The sequence below is a fragment of the Tetrahymena thermophila genome (assembly GCF_000189635.1).
Source record: "Tetrahymena thermophila SB210 genomic scaffold scf_8254105, whole genome shotgun sequence".
In the NCBI taxonomy this organism is placed as follows: domain Eukaryota; phylum Ciliophora; class Oligohymenophorea; order Hymenostomatida; family Tetrahymenidae; genus Tetrahymena; species Tetrahymena thermophila.
The window spans coordinates 1-11,900 of NW_002476053.1; the positions used below are offsets into that span (position 1 = coordinate 1).

At 19.4% G+C, this 11,900-nt stretch overlaps 2 protein-coding genes across 2 annotated transcripts; one reads left to right on the forward strand and one right to left on the reverse strand. All coding sequences in view use genetic code 6, as the record gives it.

Moving 5' to 3' along the window:
• Nucleotides 1-192: 192 nt before the first annotated feature.
• On the forward strand, nucleotides 193-7,395 carry TTHERM_01572200 (hypothetical protein; the record flags this gene model as incomplete). Its single annotated transcript, XM_001029359.4, has 17 exons — nucleotides 193-282; nucleotides 536-625; nucleotides 878-967; nucleotides 1,224-1,313; nucleotides 1,567-1,656; nucleotides 1,896-1,985; nucleotides 2,225-2,314; nucleotides 2,569-2,658; nucleotides 2,911-3,000; nucleotides 3,259-3,348; nucleotides 3,573-3,662; nucleotides 3,914-4,003; nucleotides 5,428-5,517; nucleotides 5,804-5,893; nucleotides 6,162-6,251; nucleotides 6,417-6,506; nucleotides 6,813-7,395. Coding segments are annotated over 17 exons (1,590 nt in total), but the record flags the coding sequence as incomplete, so codon positions are not given.
• Nucleotides 7,396-10,518: 3,123 nt separating this feature from the next.
• On the reverse strand, nucleotides 10,519-11,321 carry TTHERM_001572200 (hypothetical protein; the record flags this gene model as incomplete). Its single annotated transcript, XM_012800522.1, has 3 exons — nucleotides 10,519-10,639; nucleotides 10,892-10,981; nucleotides 11,233-11,321. 3 exons carry the CDS (start codon nucleotides 11,319-11,321, stop codon nucleotides 10,519-10,521), a joined length of 300 nt encoding a protein of 99 aa, XP_012655976.1.
• Between the last annotated feature and the right edge of the window lie 579 nt (nucleotides 11,322-11,900).

Below are 11,900 nucleotides of genomic sequence, written 5' to 3' on the forward strand. Positions count from 1 at the left end.
TAAAGCACTTTTTTCTTTTTCTTTTAATTGTGCTTGCTTTTTTTTGTTCTTTTTTTTTTTGTTAATTTAGCTCATCATTTTATTTTCAACTTTTGCTTTTATTATTTATTTCTTAATATTTCATATTTTTTCTTCATTTTTTCCTTCTAATTAACTATTTGATGATATATTTTTTCTTCAAAAATTAAAAAGTGATAATAAAATTGGTGCAATTGGTGCATCAGACTTAGGTTCTGCTTTAGCAAATTGCATTAATCTCTCTAATTTGACACTTATTCTTAAGTAAAAACAGTTTATTTGTTTTGGATTGTGATATTTTTAATTATAAAAACTAATTAAAAACAATAAAGCTCTTTTTTCTTTTTCTTTTTATTGTGCTTGCTTTTTTTTTGTTCTTTCTTTGTTAATTTAGCTCATCATTTTATTTTTCAACTTTTGCTTTTTTTATTTATTTCTTATTATTTCATACTTTTTCTTCATTCTTTCCTTCTAATTAACTATTTAATGATATATTTTTTGTTCAATATTTAAAAAGTTTGAATAAAATTTGTGCAATTGGTGCATCACGCTTAGGTTATTCTTTAGCAAATTGCATTAATCTCTCAAATTTGACACTTAATCTTAGGTAAAAACAGTTTATTTGTTTTGGATTGTGATATTTTTAATTATAAAAACTAATTAAAAGCAATAAAGCTTTTTTTTTTTTTTCTTTTAATTGTGCTTGCTTTTTTTTTTTCTTTCTTTGTTAATTTATCTCATCATTGCATTTTTCAACTTTTGCTTTTTTTATTTATTTCTTATTATTTCATACTTTTTCATTATTTTTTCCTTCTAATTAACTATTTAATGATATATTTTTTCTTCAAAAATTAAAAAGTAATAATCAAATTGGTGCAATTGGTGCATCAGGCTTAAGTTCTGCTTTAGCAAATTGCATTAATCTCTCAAATTTGACACTTATTCTTAAGTAAAAACAGTTTATTTGTTTTGGATTATGATATTTTTAATTATAAAAACTAATTAAAAACAATAAAGCTCTTTTTTCTTTTTCTTTTTATTGTGCTTGCTTTTTTTTTGTTCTTTCTTTCTTTGTTAATTTAGTACATCATTTTATTTTCAACTTTTGTTTTTATTATTTATTTCTTAATATTTCATATTTTTTCTTCATTTTTTCCTTCTAATTAACTATTTAATGATATATTTTTTCTTCAAAAATTAAAAAGTGATAATAAAATTGGTGCAATTGGTGCATCAGACTTAGGTTCTACTTTAGCAAATTGCATTAATCTCTCAAATTTGACACTTAACCTATAGTAAAAATAGTTTATTTGTTTTGGATTGTGATATTTTTAATTATAAAAACTAATTAAAAACAATAAAGCTCTTTTTTCTTTTTCTTTTTATTGTGCTTGCTTTTTTTTTGTTCTTTCTTTGTTAATTTAGTACATCATTTTATTTTCAACTTTTGTTTTTTATTATTTATTTCTTATTATTTCATATTTTTTCTTCATTTTTTCCATCTAATTAACTATTTAATGATATATTTTTCATTCAAAAATTAAAAAGTTACAATCAAATTGGTGCAATTGGTGCATCAGGCTTAGGTTATGCTTTAGCAAATTGCATTCATCTCTCAAATTTGACACTTGATCTTAGGTAAAAACAGTTTTTTTGTTTTGGATTGTGATATTTTTAATTATAAAAACTAATTAAAAAAATAAAGCTCTTTTTTCTTTTTCTTTTTATTGTGCTTGCTTTCTTTTTTGTTCTTTTTTTCTTAATTTAGTTCATCATTTTATTTTTCAACTTTTGTTTTTATTATTTAATATTTTTTCTTCATTTTTTCCTTCTAATTAACTATTTAATGATATTTCTTTTCTTCAATATTTAAAAAGTAACAATAAAATTGGTGATGAAGGTGTATCAGGCATAGGTTATGCTTTAGCAAATTGCATTAATATTTCAAATTTGACACTTCATCTTAGGTAAAAAAAGTTTATTTGTTTTGGATTGTGATATTTTTAATTATAAAAACTAATTAAAAACAATAAAACACTTTTTTCATTTTCTTTTTATTGTGCTTGCTTTTTTTTTGTTCTTTCTTTCTTAATTTAGTTCATCATTTTATTTTTCAACTTTTGTTTTTATTATTTCATATTTTTTCTTCATTTTTTCCTTCTAATTAACTATTTAATGATATATTTTTTCTTCAATATTTAAAAAGTAACAATCAAATTGGTGATGACAGTGCATTAGGCTTAGGTTCTGCTTTAGCAAATTGCATTAATCTCTCAAATTTGACACTTAATCTTAGGTAAAAACAGTTTATTTGTTTTGGATTGTGATATTTTTAATTATAAAAACTAATTAAAAACAATAAAGCTCTTTTTTTATTTTTTATTTTTTTTGTGCTTGTTTTTTTTTTGTTCTTTCTTTGTTAATTTAGCTCATCATTTTTTTTTCAACTTTTGCTTTTATTATTTATTTCTTATTATTTCATATTTTTTCTTCATTTTTTCCTTCTAATTAACTATTTAATGATATATTTTTTCTTCAATATTTAAAAAGTTTGAATAATATTAGTGCAATTGGTGAATCAGGCTTAGGTTCTGCTTTAGTAAATTGTATTAATCTCTCAAATTTGACACTTGATCTTAAGTAAAAACAGTTTATTTGTTTTGGATTGTGATATTTTTAATTATAAAAACTAATTAAAAACAATAAAACTCTTTTTTCTTTTTCTTTTTATAGTGCTTGCTTTTTTATTGTTCTTTCTTTGTTAATTTAGCTCATCACTTTGTTTTCAACTTTTGCTTTTATTATTTATTTCTTATTATTTCATATTTTTTCTTCATTTTTTCCTTCTAATTAACTATTTAATGATATATTTTTTCTACAAAAATTCAAAAGTGATAATTAAATTGGTGCAATTGGTGCATCAGGCTTAGGTTTTGCTTTAGCAAATTGCATTAATCTCTCAAATTTGACACTTGATCTTAGGTAAAAACAGTTTATTTGTTTTGGATTATGATATTTTTAATTATAAAAACTAATTAAAAACAATAAAGCTCTTTTTTCTTTTTCTTTTTATTGTGCTTACTTTCTTTTTTGTTCTTTCTTTCTTTGTTAATTTAGCTCATCATTTTATTTTTCAACTTTTGCTTTTTTTATTTATTTCTTATTATTTCATACTTTTTCTTCATTCTTTCCTTCTAATTAACTATTTGATGATATATTTTTTCTTCAAAAATTTAAAAGTTACAATCAAATTGGTGATGAAGGTGCATCAGGCTTATGTTCTGCTTTAGCAAATTGTATTCATCTCTAAAATTTGACAATTGATCTATGGTAAAAACAGTTTATTTGTTTTGGATTGTGATATTTTTAATTATAAAAACTAATTAAAAACAATAAAGCTCTTTTTTATTTTACTTTTTATTGTGCTTGCTTACATTTTGTTCTTTCTTTGTTAATTTAGCTCATCATTTTATTTTTCAACTTTTGCTTTTTTCTTCATTCTTTCCTTCTAATTAACTATTTAATGATATATTTTTTCTTCAAAAATTAAAAAGTAAGAGTTAAATTGGTGATGAAGGTGCATAAGGCTTAGGTTCTGCTTTAGCAAATTGCATTAATCTCTCAAATTTGACACTTAACCTTTAGTAAAAACAGTTTATTTGTTTTGGATTGTGATATTTTTAATTATAAAAACTAATTAAAAACAATAAAGCACTTTTTTCTTTTTCTTTTTATTGTGTTTGCTTTTTTTTTTGTTCTTTCTTTCTTTGTTAATTTAGCTCATCATTTTATTTTTCAACTTTTGCTTTTATTATTTATTATTTCATATTTTTTCTTCATTTTTTCCTTCTAATTAACTATTTAATGATATATCTTTTCTTCAATATTTAAAAAGTAACAATCGAATTGGTGCAATTGGTGCATCAGGCTTAGGTTTTGCTTTAGCAGATTGCATTAATCTCTCAAATTTGAGACTTTACCTTGAGTAAAAACAGTTTATTTGTATTGGATTATGATATTTTAAACTATATAAGTGAATATAAAATAAAAAAGCTCTGTGAATTTATTTGATTGCATTATTTATTTTATTTTTTTATCTTTTTTATTCCACTAAAATCATTTTATTTATTAATTTCAAGAATAATTTTTTATTTAAAAGTTTATTCTATTTTGATATTTAATTTAAAATTTACACAAATTTATTATAAAATGTTTAGCTCAATGAATGATTCATAAAGACTTAAGGTAAAAAGCAAATGTCTTAAATCAAAAAGATTAGTAGTCTTTAAAATTTATTTCTTTTGATAAATAACTGGTGAAAAAAGGATGAATAAATATAAAATGTTTGAATAGTATTATATATTTATTTATATAATATTTTGAAAAAGTGTTTTTAACCTAAAATAGAAATAGATAGATAGATAGATAGATAGATAGATAGATATATAGATAGATAGATTTTATTATTGATTTTATATTTATAAACATCATTCATATTTTTGTAAGTAAATAAATTATTTATAAAAAATAAAAAAATAAAATTGACTAAAATAAATTAAATCCTCATAAGCAAACCCTCTGGTTTCTCCAAAAATGATCAAATAATTTGAAATTTTTAGTGTTATATTGCATTTTATTAAATTATTTAAATGCCAAACTTTTATATGAAAGTTATATTTTAATCTTAAATATTATCCATCAATCATATTTCTATACTTTTTTTATTTATCATGATTAATTAGATGCCATAATTTAAATAAAACCTCAGATAGATATCAAGTTTTACTTTTATTTTAACTTTTGTTGTATTAATGTTTGTTTTTTTTTTCTCAAATTTTAAATTTATCTTATGATCATTTTTTTCATTTTATATTTTTTAAAATCGTAAAATAATTGTTTTTTTAAATTATTATTTATTCATTCAGACAATAAAAATTTGATTTTTTTATTTAATAAATATTTAGAGTAAATTAATGAATTTAAAAGTCGTTAATGCTGAATTTGGCTTTTTATAAGCTTATTTTGGTTTTACTTTCATTTTTCTGGGATTTTTTGATTTTAAGAATTTATTAAATTTTGATATATTTTAAAAAAAATAATAAATAATTCAAGTAAATATTTAATTAACCAAATTTTCCACCAAATAAAATAAAATTAATTACATTTTAAATAAATTAAAATATTACTTACTAAATGCATAAATTCTTTTATTAATTTTTGTTTAATTTTTATGCATCTAAATTTATTTGTTTTTAAATAAAACAACTTCCCAATAAATTATATATAAATAAATAAAAAGTACTTTTTAACCTGATTAATAAATTCATTCATTAATTGATTTATTTGTTTCTTACTTTTCTATTTTAGTTTGATTATTTTCAACATTCTCATTATTTATTATTTTCATAGTTAGAATAACCTTGGTGCAAATGAAGCTAAGAAAATTGGAATGGTCTTAGAGAAGTGCTAAGATTTAAAATCTTTGAATCTAAATTTAAGGTAATTTAACTAAGTTTATATTATTTTTTTAATTAATTAATTAATTTATAAAATTTTTAAACTTTAAAACAATATGTTTGGAAAATAAATTATTTTTTTTGTTTAATTTCTGTGATCCAAATTTATTTGTTTATGATTTGAAACAAAATCCTAATTAATTACATATAAATAAATAAATAAAAAAATAAAAAAATAATTAATTTTTAATTTGTTTAGTAAAACTTTTTTTTATTTTCTAATTTATTTTGATTATTTTCCATTCATTAATAATTTATTATTTTCCTAGTTCAAATAACCTTGGTGCAGATGGAGCTAAGTACATTGCAATGAGCTTGGAGAAATTAAAAAATATGTCATCTTTGATTCTCAATCTCAGGTAATTTAATGTTTTATTTATTTATTTATTTTTTTAATTAATACATTTGTGAAATTTAAACTAGGAAAATTAGTTTATTAACTCACATCTCATAAATTCTTTTTTTGATTTTTGATTTATATTTTTATGAATTGAAACAATTTTCCTATCAATTAATAGCAAATATTAAATGCTTTTTTACTGTTTAGGGAAATTATTTGTTAATTACTTTTTTATTTTCGATTTTTTACAATAATTTCAACAAATTTATTATTTATAATTTTCCTAGTTCAAATAACCTTGGTGCAGACGGAGCTAAGAATATTGGAAAGAGCTTGGAGTAGTGCAAAAATATAACATTTTTGAGTCTTGATCTCAGGTGATTGATTAATTCAAAACCCATAAACTTTTTTTTAAATTTTAATTAATTTTTTTTCATCTAAATTTATTTGTTTATGAATTTAATAAACTATTCAGTTAATTACACTTCTAATTTATTTTCATTATTTTCAACACATTAATTATTAATTTATTATTTTCATAGTTCGAATAACCTTGATGTAGATGGAGCTTAGAACATTGGAATAAGCTTGGAGAAGTGCCAAAAATTAACATCTTTGAATCTCAAACTTGGGTAATTTAATTAATTAACTAACTAACTATTAATTTATTTAGTTTTTTGAATTGAAATTTTTATGAAATTTTAACTTAAAAAATAAATGGATTTATAAAATGAATTGATTGATTGAAAACTAATAAATTATTTTTAGTTTTTTCATTAATTTTTGTATTGAAATAAAATAGTTTCCCATTTAATTAATTGAATATAAATAAATAAATAAACATTCTTAAACTTATTAGAAAAATAATTGATTAACTTATTAATTCTATTTCTTTTGTATTTTTATTACATTCATTCATTATTTATTATTTTTCATAGTGGGAATGATCTTGGTAAAGATGGAACTAAGAATATTAGAATTTACTTAGTGAAGTGCGAAAATATTAAAAATTTGAATCTCAGTATTTGGTAATTTAACTAGTTTAGCTGTCAATTTATTTAGTTTTTTTAATAATTAATATATTTGTGAGATTTAAACTTCAAAACAAATGGGTTTCAAAAATCTTTTGATCCACAACAAACAAGCAAACAAACAAACAAACAAACTCATAAATTACTTTTGTTTAATTTTAGTGCATTTAAATTTATTTGTTTATTCTCTAAAACAACTTCCTAATTTATTTTAAACATAAATAAGCACTTTTTTATATATTTAGCAAAATAACTCATTAACTAACTGATTTATTAATTATTTTTATACATTAATTATTTATAAATTTTATAGATACAATTTATTGCTTGGATAAGAAGTTTAAAATTAAACTGGAGAACTGAAAAAAAAATAAACTGTTAAGATATTTTTAAAAAATAAATATTGAGAAATTAATTAAACTAATTACAATTTTTAGTATTAATTAAAAAAAATTTTAAGTAAAAACTTCATGTTTTAATGTAATAAGTCATATTAAACTGATTAATAGATTATTAATGAAATTAGAATAAGAATGCATAAAATAAATATATGTCAAGCACCTTGAAAATTATTTTTTTTAGAAAGTAAATTCAAATATTTATTTTTATTTTTAATACAAGTTCAATTTTATAATTTTTTAATTTTAAATTTTAAACATAAATTGAATAGACTTTAAAAAAATAATTTATATCAGTATTTTTATCGAAATTCTTTTTATTTTTAAATGAAGAAATTTTTAATTTATAATAATTATAAAAACTATCACAATTATTTGATTCACCTCTCTTACATCTGTTTAAAATGAATGATACATACTCTAAATGGAAATTCATCATTAAATAAATTTAGTTATTGTTGAATGATTATAACATATGCAAATAGGAATACATAAATAAATATACTATCAATCCTTCTTAATTAAACCAAATTATATTACTTAGCATTCAAAATAATTTATCTTGATAAAATAAGTAAATAAATACATGGAAAAAAAATGAACTAAATTTTTTTATAGAGCCACTGAAGTAAATTTAAAATATCAAAAAAAAAATTAATGATTGACTCCAAAAACATAGATAATTTTCAGCATCTATTTTCACATCTTGCATTTTTTTGCTAATGCGTACATATTTATTTCAAAAGTAAACATAGATAAGATAAAGTAAAACCCCCAAACCTCCGATTTGCATTTTGCTAGAATATTTAGAGAACATTTTATAATAAAAATCAAACAAATAAGCATTTTAAAATTTATAATACGACATTAAAAAAAAATTACATAAATTCTTGATATGAAATAAGTTATGAAAAGCCAAATTCAACATTAACGACTTTTAAATTCATTAATTTTTTCTAAACATAAATTTGTATTGTCTGAATCAATAAATGATAATTTAAAAACAATTATTTTATGATTTTAAAAAATATAAAATCAAAAAAATGATAATAAGATAAATTAAAAATTTTAGAAAAAAAAAAAAAACATTAATACCACAAAAGTTAAAATAAAAAGTAAAACTTGATTTCTCCCTGAGGTTTTATTTAAATCATGGCATCTAATTAATCATGATAAATAAAAAAAGGATAGAAATATAATTGATGGATAATATTTAAGATTAAAATATAACTGGCATATAAAAGTTTGGCATTTATATAATTTAATAAAATGTAATATAACACTAAAAGTTTCAAATTATTTGATCATTTTTGGAGAAACCAGAGGGTTTGCTTATGAGGATTTAATTTATTTTAGTCAATTTTATTTTTTTATTTTTTATAAATAATTTATTTACTTACAAAAATATGAATGATATTTATAAATATAAAATCAATAATAAAATCTATCTATTTATATTTTAGGTTAAAAACACTTTTTCAAAATATTATATAATAAAATATATAATACTATTCAAACATTTTATATTTATTCATACTTTTTTCACCAGTTGTTTATCAAATGAAATGAATATTAAAGACAACTAATCTTTTTGATTTAAGACACTTGCTTTTTACCTTGAGTTTTTATGAATCATTCATTGAGCTAAACATTTTATAATAAATTTGTGTAAATTTTAAAATAAATATCAAAATAGAATTAACTTTTAAATTAAAAATTATTCTTAAATTAATAAATAAAATAATTTTAGTGGAATAAAAAAGATAAAAAAATAAAATAAATAAAGCAATCAAATAAATTCACAAAGCTTTTTTAATTTATATTCATTTTTATAGTTTAAAATATCATAATCCAATACAAATAAACTGTTTTTACTGAAGGAAAAGTATCAAATTTGAGAGATTAATGCAATTTGATAAAGCAGAACCTAAGCCTGATAAACCTTCATCACCAATTTTATTTTCACTTTTGAAATATTGAAGAAAAAATATATCATTAAATAGTTAATTAGAAGGAAAAAATGAAGAAAAAATATGAAATAATAAGAAATAAATAATAAAAGCAAAAGTTTAAAATAAAATGATGAGCTAAATTAATAAAGAAAGAACAAAAAAAAAGCAAGCTCAATAAAAAGAAAAATAAAAAAGTGCTTTATTGTTTTTAATTAGTTTTTATAATTAAAAATATCACAATCCAAAACAAATAAACTGTTTTTACATAAGCGAAAGTATCAAATTTGAGAGATTAATGCAATTTGCTAAAGCAGAACCTAAGCCTGATGCACCAATTGCACCAATTTTATTAAAACTTTTTAAATTTTGAAGAAAAAATATATCTTTAAATAGTTAATTAGAAGGAAAAAATGAAGAAAAAATATGAAATAATAAGAAATAAATAATAAAAGCAAAAGTTGAAAATAAAATGATGAGCTAAATTAACAAAGAAAGAACATAAAAAAAAGCAAGCACAATAAAAAGAAAAAGAAAAAAGAGCTTTATTGTTTTTTATTAGTTTTTATAATTAAAAATATCACAATCCAAAATAAATAAACTGTTTTTACGAAATGATAAGTGTCAAATTTGAGAGATTAATGCAATTTGCTAAAGCAGAACCTAAGCCTGATGCACCTTCATCACCAATTTAATTGTAACTTTTTAAATATTGAAGAAAAAATATATCATTAAATAGTTAATTAGAAGGAAAAAATGAAAAAAAAAAATGAAGTAATAAGAAATAAATAATAAAAGCAAAAGTTGAAAATAAAATGATGAGCAAAATAAACAAAGAAAGAACAAAAAAGCAATCATAATAAAAAGAAAAAGAAAAAAGAGCTTTATTGTTTTTAATTAGTTTTTATAATTAAAAATATCACAATCCAAAACAAATAAACTATTTCTACTAAAGTTTAAGTGTCAAATTTGAGAGATTAATGCAATTTGCTAAAGAAGAACCTAAGCCTGATGCACCTTCATCACCAATTTTATTCCAACTTTTCAAATATTGAAGAAAAAATATATCATTAAATAGTTAATTAGAAGGAAAAAATGAAGAAAAAATATGAAATAATAAGAAATAGAACAAATAATAAAAGCAAAAGTTGAAAATAAAATGATGAGCTAAATTAACAAAGAAAGAACAAAAAAAAAGCAAGCACAATAAAAAGAAAAAGAAAAAAGAGCTTTATTGTTTTTAATTAGTTTTTATAATTAAAAATATCACAATCCAAAACAAATAAACTGTTTTTACGAAAGGCTAAGTGTCAAATTTGAGAGATTAATGCAATTTGCTAAAGCAGAACCTAAGCCTGATGCACCAATTGCACCAATTTAATTTCGACTTTTTAAATATTGAAGAAAAAATATATTATTAAATAGTTAATTAGAAGGAAAAAATGAAGAAAAAATATGAAATAATAAGAAATAAATAATAAAAGCAAAAGTTGAAAATAAAATGATGAGCTAAATTAACAAAGAAAGAACAAAAAAAAAGCAAGCACAATAAAAAGAAAAAGAACAAAGTGCTTTATTGTTTTTAATTAGTTTTTATAATTAAAAATATCACAATCCAAAACAAATAAACTGTTTTTACTCAAGGTCAAGTGTCAAATTTGAGAGATTAATGCAATTTGCTAAAGCAGAACCTAAGCCTGATGCACCAACTTCACCAATTTAATTAAAACTTTTTAAATATTGAAGAAAAAATATATCATTAAATAGTTAATTAGAAGGAAAAAATGAAGAAAAAATATGAAATAATAAGAAATAAATAATAAAAGCAAAAGTTGAAAATAAAATGATGAGCTAAATTAACAAAGAAAGAACAAAAAAAAGCAAGCACAATAAAAAGAAAAAGAAAAAAGAGCTTTATTGTTTTTTATTAGTTTTTATAATTAAAAATATCACAATCCAAAACAAATAAACTATTTTTACCAAAGATTAAGTGTCAAATTTGAGAGATTAATGCAATTCGCTAAAGCAGAATTTAAGCCTGATGCACCTTCATTACCAATTTTCTTCATACTTTTTAAATATTGAAGAAAAAATATATCATTAAATAGTTAATTAGAAGGAAAAAATGAAGAAAAAATATGTTATTAAATAGAATAAGTTACGATACAAATTTAGAAAAAGCGAGTTTTATATACCAGTTTTTACATTTTATAAAATTAAGATTTTAAATATTTTTTATGAATTTTTTTCCATCATAGGTTTTCAAAATTTATTTTTTTTCAAAAAAAAAGATATGTTATGCTTTCTAAAAATAGCTTTTTTATAATTTTTTTATAATTTTATTAAGATAAAATTAAATAGGTATTTCACTCTAGTTAATTAGGAGGAAAAAATGAACAAAAAAATGAAATAATAAGATTAGTTAAAAATTAATAAAATTAACAAAGAATGAAAAAATAAGAAATCATAAAAAAAAGAAAAAGGAAAACAAATCAAATAAATTAAAAGAAATTTAATGTTTTAAATTAACTTTTATAATTAAAAATATTAAAATGTAAAACAAATAAATAGCTTTTATTAAGTGTAAGTTTTATAGCAAAAAATGAAGAAAATAAAACAAATAATAAAAAATGAATAATAAATAAATA